Raw genomic sequence first — 22,478 nt, 5'->3', positions numbered from 1 at the left:
GGGAGAAAATAAACTTGTGGCACAACGTGACTAGAAGAAAGGACCGGTTTCTATGACACATTCTGTGACTCATTAATGGAGTGAGGTGTGAGGGGGAAAAATCTTAGAGGGAGAACTAGACATGGGTACAGTAAGCAGATTCAGTAGGATGTAGGTTGCATTAGTTACTTGGAGATAAAATGGCTTGCTTGCAAAGGATAGGATAGCACGGAGAACTGCATCAAACCAGTCTTCCGACTGAAGACCACAACAACAACAGGCATCATGTCTAAATCATTTCTCAATTCGTTTTGATCATCTGATGACTTCATAAGAAGGTAAATGACTGCATCATCTCCAAAAACTCCAAGAGGACTGCTCAGATTGTCTCCCAAATCGTTTATGTACATCAGGAACCGCAGAAGGCCTATAACACTTCGTTGGGGAACGCCTGATGTTACTTCCTCTTTACTCGGCGACTTCGCGCCAGTTACTACGAACTGTGACCTTTCTAGCAAGAAATCACGAACCCAGACACATAACTAAGACGATAACCCATAGATTCGAATTTTAATTAGAAATTGCTGGTGAGGAACGGTGTCAAAATCCGTCTGGAAATCTAAAAATATGGAATCAATTTGGCATCCCCTGTCAATAGCACCCATTACTTCGTGAGAGTTAAGAGGTAGTTGTGTTTCACAGGAACGATATTTTCTGGATCCGTGTTGGCCATTTGTCAATAAATCGTTTTCTTCAAGGTGATTCATAATGTTCGAGCACAGTGTGTGTTCCAAAATCCTACAGAAAATCGACGTTAGTGATATGTGTCCGTAACTCAGCGGAATACTCTATTTTTTTCTTGGTACTGATGTGCAGCTTTCCAGCCTTTAGGTACGGATCTTTCGTCGAGTGGGAGGTTGTATGTGATTTTAAGTACGGGGTCATTGTATCAGCATATTCTGAAAGGAACCTGACTGGTAAACAATCTGGAACGGAAGCTTTGCCTTTCTGAAATGTTTTAAGCTGCTTCGCTACACGGAGTATACCTAACTCTAAGTTGCTCGCATTGGCAGCTGTTCTTGTTTCGAGTCTGGAGTATTTATTTCGTCTTCTTTGATGAAGGAATTTCGGAAAACCGTGTTTAGTAATTCTGCCTTAGCAGTGCTGTCAGCAGTAACTTTACCTCTATTGATTCCGTCTTGCCACTGCCTTGAAGTTCGTGCTAAATTTCGAGCCTCTTTACAAGTTCGCCAATCTTGAGGGTATTACGTTTTTTTTATATTCGCATGCAGATTCACATAACACAGACTTCAGTCACCAATAATTCACCTGGACTATTTACGACACTCTGCCAACTATAGGCTAACTTTTCGATTCCGGCCGGCCGAAGTGGCCGCGCGGTTCTGGCGCTGCAGTCTGGAACCGGGAGACCGCTACGGTCTCAGGTTCCAATCCTGCCACGGGCATGGATGTGTGTGATGTCCTTAGATTAGTTAGGTTTCACAAGTTCTAAGTTCTAGGGGACTAATGACCTCAGCAGTTGAGTCCCATAGTGCTCAGAGCCATTTGAACCATTTTTTTTCGATTCCGTGACTGCAGAAATCATGAAATGTCCAATTATGTTTGCGGCTAATCGTACTGCTAATGTTCCTGGTCGAAGAGCATTTCTACACTACTGGCTATTAAAACTGCAAATACAAATGCAAATCATAACCGGATATTCATTGGACAAATATATTATAATAGAACTAATATGTGATTACATTTTCACGCACTTTGGATGCATAGATCCTGAGAAATCATTACCCAGAACAACCACCTCTTGCCGTAATAACGGCCTTGATACGCCTGGCTATTGAGTCAAACAGAGCTTGGATGGCGTGTACAGGTACAACTGCCCATGCAGCTTCAACACGATAGCACAGTTCATCAAGAGTAGTGACTGGCGTATTGTGACGAGCCAAATGTTCGGCCACCACTGACCAGACGTTTTCAGTTGGTGAGAGATCTGGAGAATGTGCTGGCCAAGGCAGCAGTGGAACATTTTCTGTATCCAGAAAGGCCCGTACAGGACCTGCAACATTCGGCCGTGCAGTATCCTGCTGAAATGTAGGGTTTCGCAGGGATCGAATGAAGGGTGGAGCCACGGGTCGTAACACATCTGAAATGTAACATCCACTGTTCAACGTGTCGTCCATGCGAACAAGAGGTGACCGAGACGTGTAACCAATGGCACTCAGTACCGTCACGCCGGGTGATACGCCAGTATGGCGATGACGAATACACGCTTCCAATGTGCGTTCACCGCGATGTCGCCAAACACGGATGCGATCATCATGATGCTGTAAACGGAACCTGGATTCATCCTAAAAATTAGGTTTTGCCATTCGTGCACCCAGGTTCGTCGTTGAGTACACCATAGCAGGCGCACCTGTCTGTGATGCAGCGTCAAGGGTAACCGCAGCCATGGTCTCCTAGCTGATGGTCCATGCTGCTGCAAACGTCGTCGAACTGTTCGTGCAGATGGTTGTTGTCTTGCAAACGTCCCCATCTGTTGACTCAGGGATAGAGACGTGGGTGCACAATCCGTTACAGCCATGCGGATAAGATGCCTGTCATCTCGATTGCTAGTGATACGAGGCCGTTGGCATGGAGCTCGGCGTTCCGTATTACCCTCCTAAACCGACCGATTTCATATTCTGCTAACAGTTCAAATTATTCAAATGGCTCTGAGCACTATGCGACTTAACTCCTGAGGTCATCAGTCGCCGAGAACTTAGAACTAATTAAACCTAACTAACCTAAGGACATCACACACATCCATGCCCGAGGCAGGATTCGAACCTGCGACCGTAGCAGTCGCCCGGTTCCAGACTGTAGCGCCTAGAACCGCACGGCCACTCTGGCCGGCTCTGCTAAGAGTCGTTGGATCTCGACCAACGCGAACAGCAATGTCGCGATACGATAAACCGCAATCGCAATAGGCTACAGTCCGACCTTTATCAAAGTCGGATACGTGATGGTACGCATTTATCCTCCTTATACGAGGCATCACAACAACGTTTCACCAGGCAACGCCGGTCAACTGATGTTTGTGTATGAGAAATCGGTTGAACACTTTCCTCATGTCAGCACGTTGTAGGCCAGTAGTGTAATTGTTGTGGGTCTAAGGCGAACAACACGTCGAGCCATGTTCGGAACGCATTTTCATCCTAAAAGGAAGTCCCTTGTTCGATAGAGATCGGAAAAAGTGAAAATCTGAGGGCGCAAGATCAGGTGAATAAGGTGGGTGTGGAATGACTTCCCAACCCAACTGCTGTACTTTTTTTTTTCAGTGTAACAGAATGAGTGTGGGTGTTATCGTGATGTAGCATCACACCACACAGCTTTCTTGGTCATTGTTCTGGGATTGCATCTGCAAGACGTCTCAGTTTTTGACAATAAATGTTAGTAGCGATGGTTACACCTCGGGGAAGCAATTCCTAGTATCTTTTGTGGATTTGTGCAGGTCTCTGTTTGGCCTCAACCATTCCTCTCATTTCCTTATGTTAGCATAAAGACGCCATTTCTCGTCACTAGTAACGGTACAGGATAGGAATGGTCTGTGTTGATCAAGAGCCAATTGATGATGACCAAGCAGAGATGCACATATTGCCAGCCGTTGATTCTATTGATTTAGCCTAACAGAGTGCAGTGTCCATACACGCGATTTCTGAACCGTCTGCATTGCATGCAAATGGTGGATTTATCGCAGTTCATCACATTTGCCAGTTCCCGGGTGCACTGACGTGGATCATTGTGCATTAATGCGTTTAAACGATCTTTATCAAACCCTGTAACACTAACAGTGTGGAGAGTCGCTAATGTGAAAACGTTCCCCTTAAAATGAAAAAAACCATTTTCTTGCGTATCCTGTCCAGTGGCTTTATCCCCATTGACGGCGCAAATGTCTCTGGCTGCCTGTGCAGCTGTCACTTCTCTACTGAACTGAAACAGAAGAATGTGTCGGAAATGTCCCGATTTCTCCACTTGGCACTCCATTGTCTAGCGTCCACAACTCCACTCACTATCTCCAAATGACAATATGTAAACTCAAATAGCAAGAGTGATCTACAAAAAAAAAAAAAAAAAAAAATGACAATCGATAAATAAACCCCGGCCAACAGGGATACCAACATGCAAAACAAAAACGCTACGAACATATACATTAACCTAGCAACTTGCGTGTTATGACAGTACGCCGTTTCAAGGCAATGGCGCAGTGAAGAGTTATCACAAACACGTCACTCTTGGTACGATATATATACACGTAGGTTGGAACTTAAATAGTGGCAACACTTCTGTGGAGACACTATGCAATGGAATCTACTATTGCCGCTGATAGCACACGTTGTTGACATACCTACCTTACCTCCGAGCAAATGGACTCGCCCCTCCTACGTTACCGGCGTGCGCACAGTCGATTGTTTCAGTGATTCCCAGCATCCCGTTCTCAAAGTACGCGAGTCAGCCCCATCTCATAACAGTTATAGGACACCACCAACCGAAGAATCACAAACTTTGTCGAAGTTTTGTATTTTTTATACAACTTTTCTTGTTATTTATCGAACGGCCCATGTACTTCAACTGCTAAGATGCACTGACAGTCAGACTTTTTTGTACAAGCAAATTTACATCAAGGCTTTTGATATGCAGTGTCATTAGTATTTATTAACTCTTTTAGTACTGTTCTCTTTTTATACGGGACAACCAGTTGCTGATTACCTTTAATATTATTGGATAAGCATTTCTTAAGTCTCTTTAGTAATAATGGAACAAACATACAGCTTTCGAGAAATTTTCAAAGGAATTTACGTTGTTACTTTTTAACCTGTTCCAGAATAATCACTTGATGGTGGCAGCAGACTTGTGAAAGGATTCTTCCAATAAGTATAGGAAATAAATCTGATCTAAGGGTACCTTCCGCCAGCTGCGCACAAAACACACACACACACACACACACACACACACACACACACACACACACAGACTAACCCCGAAAAATCACTCTGTTAAACCACTAACAAAAACAGCTTTAGCTACCAACCAAGAGTAAAAGCTACCGATAGGGAACCACATGAAAGTAGTGGGGCCGTAGTATCTACATAATGAGCGTGTACAAAAGACCTGAGTAGTACGGACGTGTAGTACACAGACAACATTACAGGTAAAAGTATAAGTACGAGTGCTCAGGGGTTACTTCAAGCCCCAAAGCGATCTCGAATATTACAGTGGTCTACAAGTATGAAGGTGGGTGTCTGATGTTATTTGCACAACACAGCTTTGTATCCTCAGTGGTGTGGCACATGTGCAACGATTCATGTTTCCCAAGTTCGTGTGTAAGTCTTACTTTATTAGCAAAACACATAAAAAGCAATTTTTGACATAATATTGATTCTGATAGACATAAACTGAAAAAAATTCCTGATCTGCTAGAAATCTGACGAAGTCAATGGGCCGGCTGGTGTGGCCGAGCGGTTCTAGGCGCTTCAGTCTGGAACCGCGCGACCGCTACGGTCGAATGTTCGAATCCTGCCTCGGGCATGGATGTGTGTGATGTCCTTAGGTTGGTTAGGTTTAAGTAGTTCCTAAGTCTAGGGCACTGATGACCTCAGATGTTAAGTCCCATAGTGCTTAGAGCCATTTGAACGAAGTCAATGCACGCCGTGACATGCGTCGTGACGGAAACTACCTGTTACAGATTCACAATTAGTTCTACGTAAGAACACAAGTCCTGGGACATCGAATCTGGGGAAGGCTAGCGTCTGAGGAGGCTACGGCTTTAGGGGTGATGGCTGGTAGTTCGATGTGGCTGCTGTGGAGTATCTTCCCTAGTAGCTGCTGGAGGATCGTTGCGCTGCGGCGCAAATCCAGAGGCTGGGCTCAGCTGGACAGAGCTGCCGTGCATGGCCGGCGAGAGCTCAGCGAGAGCTTAACAAGATCTCCAATGAATAGGCTACAGGGCGCGGTCGGCGTAAAGCCTGTAACGTGTGCATAAGCTGCCTGCTAGGTGTCCATCAGTGTAAAAACAGGCAGCAGGCGGAAGGACATGCGCGGCGCTTGATGGTGGGTGTAACACAGTGCTGCGACTGCAGCGCCACTATCGTCGAAGTACAAGCTGCTGGCGGTGAGGCTGGCGTCTTGTCGTAGCTAATCACTTGCCGTACTTGCATTGCACCGCCAGACGCGGAGAAACGCCTGTGGCACTGGATCCCGACTACCCGCTAGTCACGGTTGCTGTACCGGAAGCAGAAGTGGCTGGCGAATGACTATTGCCTTTATTGGTAACCAGCTACAGTGGGATACACATGACTTCAGGAGAATGCTGACTCTCCCTTAAAAGTGGCATACAGGGTATTTAGAAACGAATATACGGAATTTAACGCTTTTTAACATTTATACATTCATATTACAGTTGTTATAAAGAATACAGCAAACGAAAGAGCATCTCAAACAGTCTTACAAGTGTTCAGTGTGAGCACTATTCGTTACACAGCGAGTCGGTAGGCGGTTTCTTCTCAAACTTAAATCAGTGAATCTGGAGTAACTGTTGCAACAATGCTGTTTCAAATGTGTCGAGTAGATCAGCTGGTAGAGGAAGCACATACACATTATCCTTTATGAACCCTCAAAGGTAAAAATTAAATGACATCTGGTCGTGTGTGAACATGGAGGTCGTGTAAAACAAGTTCTGTCACCCGGCTCCTAGTGGTCGGGTACAACGTTATGCCAGTGAGGTAGCCACCATCTTGCTGCCAAATAAAGATCTGTGGTTGAATTTAAGATAAGAACACAAGTTACAATTGTTTCACCGAAAAATAATGACCTATAAACTTTCCGCCGAGTATTTGGCACAGAAACATTCATTTTAAGAGAGACACGTGGGGATTTTTTGACTTCCAGATGCTTAAATTGTGTATGTTCACATTTTTACTTAGGCAAAATTTCGATTTACCACTGAAGACGACACGATCCAGAAAATCTTTATAGTCACGCGTTTGCAAAGTTGGCTTGTAAACCGCAGTCTGTAGGCTTTAGATCCTGTAAAAACCGCAAACGCAAGGCTGCTCCCCCCCCCCCCCCCCCCCCCCGCCCTGCCACCCTCCTACTAGCTCTCAGGGAAAGGAAAAAATATCACGTAGTCAGAAGTTTTTATTTTAAGAAAATTATTTAAAACATGAAATTGCGCAGGGTTTTTAAAGGCTCGGAACTGGAACTTTGTATGGCGGTTTACAAGTCCCCATTCGTCTTCCAAAATATTAAAAGCGCTTCATACCCCCAGGTGTAGCCCTCTCTGCCGATTTTTTTCATTTGTAACGGAGAAGTCAGACACCAATGTTCATAGATGTAGCTTCAAAAATACTTTAGCAGTTCATAATGAGGATATATTTTCTAAAAAAGCTTTCACCCACTGGTTCACCCACATTGGGTTAAATTCCCAAAAATTCTGAAACAGGTATTTCTTTATTTCTGACCGAGAAACCAAATACCAATTTTCGTAGGTCTAGCTTCAAAATTGCCTTAATAATGCCATTTTTCAAAAAAAATTTTATCCCATATTCCACCCCTTAAGGTTGGAACTTCGAAGAATCCATTCTCAAACGACACCTACAGTATAAGATCTGTATCTCCTCCAAATTTCAACATTTTATACCTAACAATTTGGGCTGGGGATGATGAGTCAGTCACTCAGTGAGGACATTGCTTTTTATTATTATTGTTATGTGCGATTAGACCCTGTTGGATAACGCAGACCTTCTTGATTCTTTTCCCTTTTTTTCACATTGCTCCCATTTTTTCTCCATGGACTCTCTTCCTTTCCTCTGTCCATTTTGTTTCTGCTTTTTTCAGAGCTTCGTATTCTGAGTTTCCATCTGTTAACTTTCCGCTTAAATACCTTTCTGTCCAAAATATCTGAATAATTTATGTGAGCTTTTTGTAGGTCCTTTTTGACCTCTTGTATCCAGGGTATAGTTTTAAGTCCTTCTGTGTATTTAAGAATTTCGTGCTTAAGGTTTCTTTTCGGAAGCCTAGAGACGAGCTCATAAAATTTTAATCGGTTATCTCTAATGTCTGCTGCAAGGTTGGACAATTTCTCAGTTACTTGACGAGACTGTATTTATAGCCCTCTTCTGTTTTCTTTGCCCTTAGTACATTTCTGACTATTTTAGTTCTTTCTTTAACAAGTATTTTAGGTCACCTTTTATGTGGAGTGTCAGGGTTTCACTGGCATACTGGACTTTAGGTTTTAATACTGTATTACAGTGCCTAATTTTAGTAGTTTTGGACATGCGTTTTTTATTGAACACCTTGAAGGTTCTTTCACAGGCCCTCTTTAGTTTTTGGAGGCGAATGTTTTGTGCTATTTTCTCTCTCCGCGTAGGTTCAAGGACTTCACCTAAGTATCTAAGTATTTCAAATATGGGACTCTATTGATATGACCGTATTTTTTAGTCAAGTTTTGGGTGTTAGTTTTTGTGCCATGAACTCAGACTTTAGGAAAGATATTTGCAGACCAACTTTCTCTGCACATTCTTTAAGGGTTTCAACCTGTTCGACTGCCGTTATCATTCGCTAGTACGGCTAAGTCGTCAGCAAAAGCTAAACATGAAATTTTTATGTCATCATTGACTCGCCCCATCTGTATAGGTTTCCAGCAGTTTTTATTCTTCAATACCCTTTCCCATTCGCGGATGATCTTGTCCAGCACAGGGTTGAATAAGAGAGGAGACAGATCATCACCTTGTCGGACGCCAGTTTTGATCAAGGAGGGCTCAGATATTTCACCCATGAATTTCACTTTGGAGATAGTATTGTTCGATGTATCTTTAATGAGGTTATGGGTTTTTGGATCTAAATGGTTCAAATGGCTCTGAGCACTATGGAACTTAACATCTGTGGTCAGCAGTCCCCTAGAACTTAGAACTACTTAAAACTAACTAACCTAAGTACATCACACACATCCATGCTCGAGGCAGGATTCGAACCTGCGACCGTAGCGGTCACGCGGTTCCAGACTGAAGCGCCTAGAACCGCACGGCCACAACGGGCGGCTTTTGGATCTAACCCTTGTTCTTCAAGTATATCGAAAAGTGCTTGTCGTTCAGCTGAGTCGTATGTCTTTTTGAACTCAACAAACGTGCGAATTATTGGGCTGTTTCTGACTGCTTTGTATTTTACCTCTGCTTTTAGACTGAAAAATTTGTTCTGTGCTGGATCTATTGGGGAGAAAGCTATCTTGGTATTCACCAGTTTTATTTTGCAGTTGCTCCTGCACTCTTTGAAGAAGACAGGCTGATAAAACTTTGTAAGCGAGCTGAAGTAGGGATATACCTCGATCATTATTTACATCAATTTGTCTCCTTTTTTGTGTAATGGATGAATAAGTGCACATTTCCATTCCTGGGTTAATTTTTCTGTCTCCCAAATACCTGCAATGATTTGGGTTAATTCTCTGAGAGAATTTGGTCCTAGAGTTCTCAGTAGCTGAGCTATAATCCCATCTTCACCAGATGTTCTACTCTTTCTTAATTTAATAGTGCGTTTGTGAATTTCTTCTTGTGTTGGTGGGAATGATTCAAGGTGCGTCTAAGTAGGCCTTTCTTTATGTAATCTCGAAGGTGGTTCCGGACAATCAAGGAGTGTCGAAAAATTCCCTACAGTTTTCCTGGGTGAAATTTTTCCCATGTATCTGCCCGGCCTTTTTCCAGTTCTTCCCAAGCTTAGTTTCTTTGATTCTCCTGGAGTCAAATTTCTACTGGTGCATTTTCTTGCAGTGGACTCTCTTTGGGTAAATTTCATTTTTAACCGTGTTAGATATTGGTCTCAATCTACGTTTGCACCTTGGTTCAAAATGGTTCAAATGGCTCTGAGCGCTATGGGACTCATCTTCTAAGGTCATCAGTCCCCTAGAACTTAGAACTACTTAAACCTAACTAACCCAAGGACATCACACACATCCATGCCCGAGGCAGGATTCGAACCTGCGACCGTAGCGGACGCGCGGTTCCAGACTGTAGCGCCTTTAACCGCTTGGCCACCACGGCCGGCTACGTTTGCACCTCTACAGACTTGTATGTCATGAACTTCCTTCTGTAGAGAATACGAGATGGCAACATGATCAATCTGATAATCAACGAGCTCTTTAATGGGGGATCTCCAGGTCCTCTGTTTTCGAGGATTCTTCTTGAATGATGTTGACATGATTTTAACGTTGTTTTATTGGCATAGTTCGATAAGCCTTCTCCCGTTTTTGTTGGTAAATTTATCGGCGGGATATTTTCCCACAGATTTACAGTATGTTTTTCTTTGCCTATCTGAGCACTGAAATCACCCAATAAGATTTTGATGTTCTGCTTTGGAAATTTAGTCATTACTTTCTCAAGGTCGGTCCAGAATTTCTCCACAGCCTGTGAATTCTTTTTGTTAGCAATGTTGGTGGGTGTATGAACATTAATTAAGATATATTTCGTGTTAGCGCTCTGCATGCGCATTGTCGTAAGGCGACTTCTTAGGGGGCACATATCTCGAATGGAGTCTGTTACATTATACTGTATGACAAAAGTCATTCCCAGAAGCGGAGCACCTTTAGTGATACGTTTTTCTGTTTTACACTTAAATATGCAGTAATTTCCATAATGTACTGTGGCTTCATCTGTGCATCATGTTTCTCAAAGGCCTAAAATCTGAATTTTTTGTAGATCTAACTCCTGTACTAGGATGTGTAATTTTTCCGGTTGAATTATAGCGTTGATAGTAAATGTGCCTAGATAAGATAGTTTTGGCTGGAAGTCTGTCAGATGACTCCTACTCTCAAGACCCGGTTACCGCCTGTTGGCGGGTGGATTGAGTAGCATCTCGCGTTTGTCCAATGTTTCCACTGGCATATTAGAATCAGGGATTGTTAGTTCCTGGAGCAATTAATGCAGTCGCCCCTAACATAGGGAACAGACGCTGACCAGAAAGCCGCCCATTATGGGTTCAGACGCGTCTGGGTTTGCTATCGTTAGCTTTTATATTAACCCTAAAAGCATGGCTGCCTCTTCCGCCAGTTCCGCCGTACTGATGATCTTTATCTCCGCCTTCACTGCCGTTGAGGTCTTCACCGTTACCCTGGCAAGGGACCCTCTCAAGGTACTATCACTCGAGCCAAGTGAACCAACGTTTTTTACGAGGTGCGACTCACCCCCCTCCTCCTTTCTCAACCGGGCTTGGTAGCGGCTATGCCTTTTATATATAGAGACCGTTATGTAAGCACTGTTTTTCTAGTTTAGAGTTAATGTTTACTCCCTTTATTTACTTTTCAACTTTTTGCCTTTGTAATTAAATTACCACTGCACTGTCAAGGACAAAATTTAATGTGTATTTTTGCTCCATTTTACATGAGCAGCATATTTTTACTGTGCTGTTTGGAAATATTCTAACTTCTTTGACGATGATAATTAAAGTGTAGTGATGGCACTGTAAACCTTAAATTGGTTAACTAAATAAATTGATCTGTAGAACATACACAATATTGTGCCTTTCATTTATATATAATAAAAAACATAACATGTCGTTTTTGTTGCACAGGAAAAGCAGTGCCCGAAATGCTGGAATATCTTCCATCATAACAATTAACGCAAGCACGATAAACATATATGCACAAGAAGAAAAACTGATATGTTGAAAATTTTGGTTGATAACAAAATTCACTGTCTGAATTATCTCAAATCTCTATTGGAATTCAAAATGACAGAGGGAATGATCTGGCTACCAAAAATGTGAGTTAAATTGACTGAAAGATTAATATATGGAAACATTTATATTTATTTCTATATCGACAACACAAATATTGTTCTCGCGGCCTGCTTACTGGGCATGAACACCACTCAGTAATTGGAAAAGTAAGAAGGAAATGGATCATCTCACCTCACCACTCGACTAAGTTAATTATCCATGAAACAATGTGTGACAAATATGAGATCGATAGAATGTGTCAGTCACCCCACCTCATTTGTTTCACTGCTGGTTGACAGACGGCAGTTTTCATCTTCCGTGTTCTGTGGTTCAAACTCCTTTATCTGTGCTGGCTGATTGCCGACCTAAATTCTTCATGGTATAGCCTGGCAGCCAATGCAATATTACCGACCCAGCGATGGAGTCTGTTGTCTGCAGGGATTATTTCACACAAGCGGTGTCAGTGTAGTACAGATATTTGGATGCTGAGATAAGACGACGAAGTGCAGACAGATGCTTAAAGATTCGAGCATCAGGCAGTAAAGAGTGTTTATTTAGTATGAAGTGGAAAGTGACGACTGACATCAGAATGAATGCAGTGATCTGGCTTAATGACTGAAGACTCAGTCGACTATGGTTTGGTGTGCTTCCACAGGGCAAACACATTGTCTCTCTTCTCCTGTCCGATTCCTCTCTCTCTGTATTGCTGGCTCATTGACTCTCTGTATTGCTGGCTCATTGACTGATTCACTTCAGTATGACTGATGGATCCCTGATTTCTCGTGTCATTGATCACTCACTGTTTATGTTTGCCCGCTTGGCTACCCTCTGCCGCAGTGTTGTTACTGTTGTGTCTAGACAAGACAGCCTAGACGCAATGAGAGGAAGCCGAAAGGCACGCGCTCAAACTCACGCAGGCTGGCTTGAGGTCTGAAACAGGATACGTAATGAATGTTATAAAGAAAAGTACGTAGCTTCTGGAATACTTAACTTTAATCCACATTTGTAGAACATCGCTCTTGATGATACATTTAGAATCTCAATATCAATTGAACACGGCGCCTTGCTAGGTCGTAGCAAATGTAGCTGAAGGCTATGCTAACTATCGTCTCGGCAAATGAGAGCGTATTTGTCAGTGAACCATTGCTATGAACGTCGGCTGTACAACTTGGGCGAGTGCTCGTAAGTCTCTCTAGACCTGCCGTGTGGTGGCGGTCGGTCTGCTATCACTGACAGTGGCGACACGCGGGTCCGGCGTATACTAATGGACCGCGGCCGATTTAAAGCTACCACCTAGCAAGTGTGGTGTTTGGCGGTGACACCACAGTTACCATGATTCCCCACTCTTTCCGCGAGGGTGCTGAATTTTCCGTTGTACATCTTTGTCATTGGTGGGATCAATTTACTATCCCACTCAGTGAACAACCGATGTTAAGTGACCACGCATCCCATACTTCATACAAGATAAGATTTCGAACTTTCTATGGCTGGCTTGTAACCTGGAAACTCCTGCATTGCTTTAAGGTTTGCCTCGTTGTGGCCTTATCCAACTCTGACTGCTGGGCTCTTTGAGTATTGCACACCGCTAGGATTTTCATGAAGTGTTTTTCTGCATTCCAAACTTATTAAGAACGTAGAGAGACAGCAACAAACTCACTTGCTTCTCTCACCTGTCTCCAGATGTTTGTGAGTCGGCAGCATCCCTCTTGCTGTTGGTCAGACTTTAAACGGTGCAACCGAATCCAAGTGTAGCAAACACTTTGGTTAAGAGATCCATATCTGGTGGTGGCTTAGTCACCCCTCATACCCTGAGTGCCTTGCAGCAAAGTATTACAAATCAAAACATGTAAATAAAATGCACAATGCATGCACACTTCTTTGACACCAGCTGTAAACAGCAAAGGAAACCAAGTATAACATCGTATTTTGTCTAACAGTTACCATGCACTTAAACATTACACTCATTTATGAAACATCTACTGCAACTTACAATCTCCATGTGTTACGGAAACTATAATATAAATGCTAGGCACTGGGCGATCTCCAATGTGTACACGTGACATCGAAGGTATATCAATGTCAGCTTCACAGCAATGCTCTGAAAACGTCGTGCTGTACTTGATCTGCTGCATTTTCTTACAAACCTTGATCCACAATCTTTCCCTTGCACTGCTCTTCATTAACATATATACGTATGAAGCAACATGCACCTATATTCAGAATTGCTCCCAAACCCCAAGATCGATTTCAATCAAATCTGGGACATAAACAGCTAGCTACATTAGTATCAGCACTGTGGGCTCCTAGCTCCATTAGGAGCGCAGATAAGGACAAAAATGTGTTTTTCCGACACATGCTGTACAGACTGCCCTACACAACAGTCATATTTAGTGGGAATAGTGTCGACCTGCCTTATCGACCTGCTTTTGGGGGCCCTTTATGTCAGAGGCAAAAAAACTGTTTTCAAGTTCCTGACATGTAGACTGCCCAGCACGACAGGCATGTTCTGGGAGTAGTATTAGCTTACTCTATCAACCTGTTTTATTGGGGCTATACTTGTGGAAAAGGATGAGGTGGATAGAGGAGCAAAGCAGCAGAGAAAAGGTCAGTTGTAAACATAAAGCAGTGAACGAAAAAATCGAAACACTTAGACTGTATTTAAACCAAAAGTATTAGTTTAGCTACACCGTTTATATGTAAAAAGCTATCTGAGCATCTGTAAACTAAACGAGTAACCATTTCCATGCAAATTTTTGAATTCATTTCGATGAATAACACTACAGTACAGATATTTGACACAGTGTTTTTGGCCCTTCTAATATGGCTAAGTGAAATAATTGTTGACTTCGTGATTACTGGGCCCTGCATGCTGCGAACATGCAAGGAGTACAACTTAGGCTCTGAATATAATGAATTACTTGTTCTGAAAACTTTCCGATCATTGGATGCCACCGTATTTCTTTTTTTTTTTTTTTTTTTTTACACACACAAAGAGCAATTTGTATATTATATGAACAAAACTTCTTTCTCATCTGCATACATGTTCTATTTTTCCGCTGGCGCAATAACATTATTCTTACAGGGACAGCGGTAAAGGTCGCAGCAAGTATATAGTAATTTGTTAATTTTAATTGTTCAGTGAATTCGAGTGTTAGGTAAAGGAGACGATTAATCAGTCCAAGGTACACTACGGGCCATTAAAATTGCTACACCACAAAGATGACGTGCTACAGACGCGAAATTTAACGGACAGGAAGAAGATGCTGTGATACGCAAATGATTAGCTTTTCAGAGCATTCACACAAGGTTGGCGCCGGTGACGACACCTACACCTACAACGTGCTAACATTAGGAAAGTTTCCAACCGATTTCTCATACACAAACTGCAGTTGACCGGCGTTGCCTGGTGAAACGTTGTTGTGATGCCTCGTGTAAGGAGGAGAAATGCGTACCATCACGTTTCCGACTATGATAAAGGTCGGATTTTAGCCTATCGCGATTGCGGTTTATCGTATCGCGACATTGCTGCTCGCGTTGGTCGAGATCCAATGACTGTTAGCAGAATATTGAATCGGTGGGTTCAGGAGGATAATACGGAACGCAGTGCTGGATCCCAACGGCCTCGTACCACTAGCAGTCGAGATGACAGGAATCTTATCCGCATGGCTGTAGCGGATCGTGCAGCTACGTCTCGATCCCTGAGTCAACAGATGGGGACGTTTGCAAGACAACAACCATCTGCACGAACAGTTCGACGACGTTTGCAGCAGCATGGACTATCAGCTCGGAGACCATGGCTGCGGTTACTCTTGACGCTGCATCACAGACAGGAGCGCCTGCGATGGTGTACTCAACGACGAACCTGGGTGCACGAATGGAAAAATGTCATTTTTTCGGATGAATCCAGGTTCTGTTTACAGCAACATGATAGTCGCATCCGTGTTTGGCGACATCGCTCGAACGCACATTGGAAGAGTGTATTCGTCATCGCCATACTGGCGTACCACCCAGCGTTATGGTATGGTGTGCCATTGGTTACACGTCTCGGTCACCTCTTGTTCGCATTGACCGCACTTTGAACAGTGGACACTACATTTCAGATTTGTTACGACCTATGGCTCTACCCTTCATTCGATCCCTGCGAAACCCTACATTTCAGCAGGATAATGCACGACCACATGTTGCAGGTCCTGTACGGGTCTTTCTGGATACAGAAAATGTTCGAGTGCTTCCCTGTCCAGCACATTCTCCAGATCTCTCACCAACTGAAAACGTCTGGTCAATGGTGGCCGAGCAACTGGCTAGTCACAATACGCCAGTCACTACTCTTGATGAACTGTGGTATCGTGTTGAAGCTGCATGGGCAGCTGTACCTATACACGCCATTCAAGCTTTGTTTGACTCAATGCCCAGGCGTATGAAAGCCGTTATTACGGCCATAGGTGGTTGTTCTGGGTACTGATTTCTCAGGATCTATGCACCGAAATTGCGTGAAAATGTAATCACATGCCAGTTCTTGTATATTATATTAGTGCAATGAATACCCGTTTATCAGCTGCATTTCTTCTTGGTGTCGCAATTTTAATAGCCAGTAGTGTACTTGTGTCTAAGGAAAGAGGCAACGTGCTAAGATGCAGCGTGGCCTGGTTTGTCCACAGGGAAGAGTACGGCGCGGCGGTCGCCTGCCCTGCGGCCCTATCCCAACTGGGAGACGAACCGTCTGGGCAGGGGGCCCACCAGCAGGGGCAGCGCACCGCGCATCACCTCCACCTACCGCGTCTGGGTGGATCCATGCGACCGCCTCTGGGTCGTCGACACCGGGCTCGCCGATCCTGGCAACGGCACTGTCGTCACCATCACCGCACCGCAGATCCTCGTTTTCAACCTGCTCAACGACCGGCCCATCTTCAAGTACAGTCTTTCTTCTTTTTTTTCCTCATTGGTCTTCTGATTTGATGCAGTCCGCCACGAATTCCTCTTCTGTGCCAACCCTCTCATCTCAAGGAGCAGTTGCAACCTACATCCTCAATTCTTTACTGGATGTATTCCATTCTCTGCCTTCCTCTACAGTTTTTAACCTCTGCACCTCCCTCTAATACCATGGAAGTTCTTCGCTGATGTCTTAACACATGTCCTATCATCCTCTCCTTTCTTCTTTTCAGTGTTTTCCATGTATTCCTTTCATCTCCGATTCTGCGCACAACCTCCACATTCCTTCCTAATCAGTCCACTGAATTTCCTAAACTAGTCTGTAGTATCATGCCTCAAATGCTCCCATTCTGTTCTGTTCATATTTTCCACGGTCCATGTGTGCTGTGCTCCAAACGTAAATTCTCAGAAATTTCTTCCGCAAATTGACGCTTATGTTTGGTTCAAAGGTTCAAATGGCTCCGAGCACTATGGGACTTAACATCTGTGGTCATCAGTCCCCTAGAACTTAGAACTACTTAAACCTAACTAACCTAAGGACATCACACACATCCATGCGCGAGGCAGGATTCGAACCTGCGACCGTAGCGGTCACGCGGTTCCAAACTGAAGCGCCTAGAACCGCACGGCCACACCGGCCGGCTATGTTTGGTTCTAGTAGACTTCTCTTTCCCGGGAATGTCCTTTTTCCAGTGCTAGTCTGCTTTTCATGTCCTCCTTGCCCCGTACGTCATTGGTTATTTTGCTGCCTAGGTACCAGAATTCCTTAACTTCGAGTGCCTTGTGATTCCCAATTATGATGTTATGTTCCTCGCTATTCTCATTTCTGCTGCTTCTCGTTACTTTCGTCTTTCTTCGATTTACTCTCAGTCCATATTCTTCACTCATTAAAAAAATTCCATTCAACAGATCCTGTGGTTCTTCTTCACTTTCACTGAAGACAGCAACGTCTGACACCTTTTCTAACCTGAGCGCTTCGTGTTTGGTACTCCACTCTTATTTTTCCCTCTTGGATCTTGTACACACAGTACGTTACCTGTCTTTCCCTAAAGCTTAGCCGGCCGCGGTGGTCTCGCGGTTCTAGGCGCTCAGTCCGGAGCTGCGCGACTGCTATGGTCGCAGGTTCGAATCCTGCCTCGGGCGTGGATGTGTGTGATGTCCTTAGGTTAGTTAGGTTTAAGTAGTTCTAAGTTCTAGGGGACTGATGACCACTGATGTTAAGTCCCATAGTGCTCAGAGCCATTTTGAACCTAAAGCTTACCCCTATTTTTCTCAGAAGAGACTGTGTAGAGCGAAGCGTCTCTGGGACTCTATTATTAAAGAGGCAGTGAAGATACAGGTCAGTGATAACCTGGTCAACCGCGATGGCGGCACCCAACTCAGCACCGCACGGAACACAACATTAGCGAGAATAAGACGAGAGCGCACCGTTGGAGGCAGTTCGGTGGCGGTGGATCGAATAAACAGGCCACATCGAGACGAGACGCCAGGACTCGACGCCCGCAGCTGCCCCCGCCCCCCCCACCGCCACCACCTGCTGCCGCGCCGATTCCGCTAGCGCCTAATTGGCACCGAGGATGCAGAGAAACCTGTGCTCCAGCGGCTATAAAGATCAGGACGAGACGTGAACCTGACACTCGCTGAGTGGCACTGAAGGGTTGAGCTTGCTCCTCTTTCTCGCGCACTGTCAGCCATAGGCCCCCGCTTGCACGGGAGTACAAACAGAAGTGTTTTAGGGCTCAGTTTTTATTAAAACACTGACAGGCACTTGCACCGAGGTCTAGCAGCTCAGCAGAACTGCACTTGGGAAGTTTTGCATGGCGTCGCCTGACAGCAGAATTGTCGTGTCTTCTCGTCGAGGTGGTATGTCGAGCTTTGGTGGTGCCTTGGAGTGGCGACGGTCTCTTTCCGCTGACGACACGAGGCGCATTTTCTTGTTGCCGCTGGCCGCGCCGCCGGCCGTTTCGAGTGCTTCGGCTACCTCACAGTTAGTCTCTGCTCCCCCCAAGAATAGGGAAAAAGTAGGCCAGGACCTGGAAGCAGGCCGCGGAGCCACAGAAAGGCTTTCCGCAGCCTCCGTCCAGAATTCCGCGTCTACCATCGTTCTCCTAGGGTCAGCAATGCAACCGGAAAACCCAACGGTGACAACTAAAGTTGTAACTGACAATCACCTGGCAGCAAACCCCCTTTCCGCTCCAGACATGGCAAACACACGCATATCACAAACAAATACTTGTTAGTATTTGCGATCCCCCCCCCCCTTCCCCCCTAGACCGCTCCTGCTTGCCAACGGCCAAAATCGCCTCGCCGAACACATCCTCCGACTAAGTGGCAAGCAGAAGTCCCGTCAACCGACCAAAATCCTTCCCAAACGCGCAACTGCTAACCAACCCCCTACCCGATCTCAGTTCCTCAAATCCCTGGACTCAAGTCCACCTCATCAAAACAGCGGCGTGCAAGGAAGGACAGGAAGGAGAAGCACTCAGAAGCACTCCACCACCCCCACCCCAACCACTCCAGCACACTGTGAGGAACCTGCGCCTCGACAGCACCTTTCGTCGGCCTGGGAGGGGACCAGGAAACAACGGCAATGGAAGGGAACCACGTAAACGGGCAAGACTCGGACGGTTTCGTGCTGGCGAAGAAAACCTTTCGCCACCCGAGGCTTCCGGCGGTTCGGGGAGTGGGACCCACCCCGAACAGGTTTCAGGCGGTGGCTGATGAGCCAGAGACATCACACGACACAACACAAACCCAAAACCATGTCACCCACCACTTCCCTCCGACTGTCGCAGAGTTTACCCAGAACTATGAGGAACTTTCGAGATGCTAAAAACAGAAATCGGGGGAGGCAGTTTCCAGGCAAAACCTGCTGGTGGTGACAAAATCAAAATAACAGTACGCACACTTGAACACTACACCACAATCAAAACACTTCTTAACAACAAAAACATACCCCACTACACATTCCCCACAACAAAGACACGTAACAAGAACATTGTGATCCGAGACCTCCCGAGGCGACTGTCCCCCCAGGCGATCAAAACAGACTTGACTGCCCAGGGATACGTCGTCAAGGCGGTCCAGCAGATGGGCAACACAGGGAGCAAATGGCCCCTATATCAGGTGACACTGCCAGATATCCCGCAAAACAAGAGGGAAATACAATCCTGGCTGTCCCTGTGACGACTGAACCACTGCGCCGCAAAAACAAGATGGTGCAGTGCTTCAGGTACCAGGGCCTGAATCACATTGCAGCACACTGCACCATGGCAGTAAGGTGCAGAAAATGCGCCGAGGCCCATGACACAAGGACATGCACACTAAAACACACGGACCTACAAATATAAGATGCGCGCTGTGTGGTGAGAAACATGACGAACAGTGTGTGGATGGCGAGAACACCAAGATGTGAATATATGGCAGTGATAAAAGTGGCCGGCCAGTGTGGCCGAGCGGTTCTATGCGCTTCAGTCTGGAACCACGCGACCGCTACGGTCGCAGGTTCAAATCCTGCCTCGGGCATGGATGTGTGTCGATGTCCTTAGGTTAGTCAGGTTTAAGTAGTTCTACGTTCTAGGGGACTGAAGACCTTAGGTCTTAAGTCCCATAGTGTTATGTGCTGCGAATACATAGAAAGATACATCCCTTATCATTTAGCTGCAATATAACAGGTCAGCAACTGGAAGCAGTTAATTCCATAAATTATCTGGGAGTACGCATTAGGAGTGATTTAAAATGGAATGATCATATAAAGCTGATCGTTGGTAAAGCAGATGCCAGACTGAGATTCATTGGAAGAATCCTAAGGAAATGCAATCCGAAAACAAAGTAAGTAGGTTACAGTACGCTTGTTCTCCCACTGCTTGAATACTGCTGAGCATTGTGGGATCCGTACCAGATAGGGTTGATAGAAGAGATAGAGAAGATCCAACGGAGAGCAGCGCGCTTAGTTACAGGGTCATTTAGTAATCGCGAAAGCGTTACGGAGATGATAGATAAACTCCAGTGGAAGACTCTGCAGGAGAGACGCTCAGTAGCTCGGTACGGGCTTTTGTTGAAGTTTCGGGAACATACGCTCACCAAAGAGTCAAGCAGCATATTGCTCCCTCCTACGTATATCTCGCGAAGAGACCATGAGGATAAAATCAGAGAGATTAGAGCCCACACAGAAGCATACCGACAATCCTTCTTTTCACGAACAATACGAGACTGGAATAGAAGGGAGAACCGATAGAGGTACTCAAGGTACCCTCCGCAACACACCGTCAGGTGGCTTGCGGAGTATGGATGTAGATGTAGATGTAGATAGTGCTCAGACCCATTTGATAAAAGTGGTAGTGCGACCTCCAGACCAGATGTGAGGAAACGCAAATCAGCAAATCGTAAGTAATTACTTTTTTTACAAAAAATCGCGAACTGAACTGTTTTATAATCTATAACTAACAAGACTGTATCGTTATAGATCCCGCTGATGATACCTTAGAACAGGAGAAGGCGAAAAGCGTATGGGAGATATAATGTAACTAGCAGCAGGAAAAGGCAATTTGATTTGCAAAACAAGTTCAAAATGGCTCTGAGCACTATGCGACTTCTGAGGTCATCAGTTGTCTAGAACTTAGAACTAATTAAACCTAACTAACCTAAGGACATAATACACATCCATGCCCGAGGCAGGATTCGAACCTGCGACCGTAGCGGTCGCGCGGTTCGAGACTGCAGCGCCTAGAACTGCACGGCCTGCAAAACAAGTATTTATATAATTGCGTAGGCTTCCGCGGCCAGAGTCAGTCGACATAAAAGTTTTCTGGGTTTGGTACCGCGTCATAATGTAAAAAACTACTGCTACTGGAGAAAAACCAACATTTCGGCCACGATTGAAGCGGCCTTCTTCTGGGTCTAATGGTGCGGTCTAGCTGTGCAGTGTCCTTTATATTTTGTTGCTAATGTTCACTGCGCATGGAATTACATCATAATTTTAAAAAGGTAGATAGTTTCATTGGTCACTTAAGGAAGAAGGAGAGGGAACTTTATTTTTCCAGGTGATTATTTTAATAGGTTATTATTAAAATAAAGTTGGTTTTTCTATAGCAGCAGTAGTTCTTTACATTATGACGCGGTACCAAACCCAGAAAACTTTTATGTCGCAGTATTTATATGCTTGCTGCGGAGGATATTATTAGTCTTTTGGTGTCCCTGACAGTGGTAGTCTGTACAATCGCAAGTAAATTACCCTACATTTATCGATTTAGATATTGCAGATACTGTGGATCTGCACTGCCTTACGTGCTGACGCGCGGCCGTGTGCCCGCAGCTACTACCTGAAGGAGGCGGACTACCGGCCGGACTCGTTCTTCGCGCACATCGCGGTGGACGTGACGACGGACAGGTGCGCCGAGGCGTTCGCCTACCTGCCGGACCTGGGATCCTACGCCATGGTGGTGTTCGACCTGGCGCGCATGTCGTCGTTCCGCGTGCAGCACCACTTCTTCTTCTTCGAGCCGCAGCACGGCGACTACCGCATCGCCGGGCTGGACTTCCAGTGGACGGACGGCGTCTTCTCGGCGGCGCTGTCGGCGCCAGACCCCGCGGACGGCGGCTTCCGCACCCTCTACTTCCACGCGCTGTCCGCCACCACCGAGTACGCCGTCTCCACCAGACTCCTGCGCAACAGGTTGGTTCACTCTGCATTACGTGTGCCGAGAGACATTAAAAATGGCCAAACGATTTGAGAAACGAATTGTCTGAAAGCAAGAAATAACATACACTACTGGCCATTAAAATTGCTACACCACGAAGATGACGTGCTACAG

At 45.2% G+C, this 22,478-nt stretch overlaps 1 protein-coding gene across 1 annotated transcript in view; it reads left to right on the top strand.

Annotated features, from left to right (window-relative positions):
* LOC124712388 (L-dopachrome tautomerase yellow-f2-like) overlaps window positions 1-22,478 on the top strand; it is a 45,256-nt gene that overhangs the window by 3,599 nt on the left and 19,179 nt on the right. Inside the window, exons 2-3 of the mRNA XM_047242683.1 lie at window positions 16,395-16,647; window positions 21,980-22,339. Coding sequence (XP_047098639.1) covers window positions 16,395-16,647; window positions 21,980-22,339 — 613 coding nt within the window. The remainder of the gene's footprint in view (window positions 1-16,394; window positions 16,648-21,979; window positions 22,340-22,478) is intronic.

The sequence above is a fragment of the Schistocerca piceifrons genome, chromosome 8 (genome assembly GCF_021461385.2).
Source record: "Schistocerca piceifrons isolate TAMUIC-IGC-003096 chromosome 8, iqSchPice1.1, whole genome shotgun sequence".
Lineage (NCBI taxonomy): Eukaryota > Metazoa > Arthropoda > Insecta > Orthoptera > Acrididae > Schistocerca > Schistocerca piceifrons.
The sequence above is the reverse complement of the archived record's forward strand: the minus strand, read 5'-3'. Positions and strand labels throughout refer to the sequence as shown.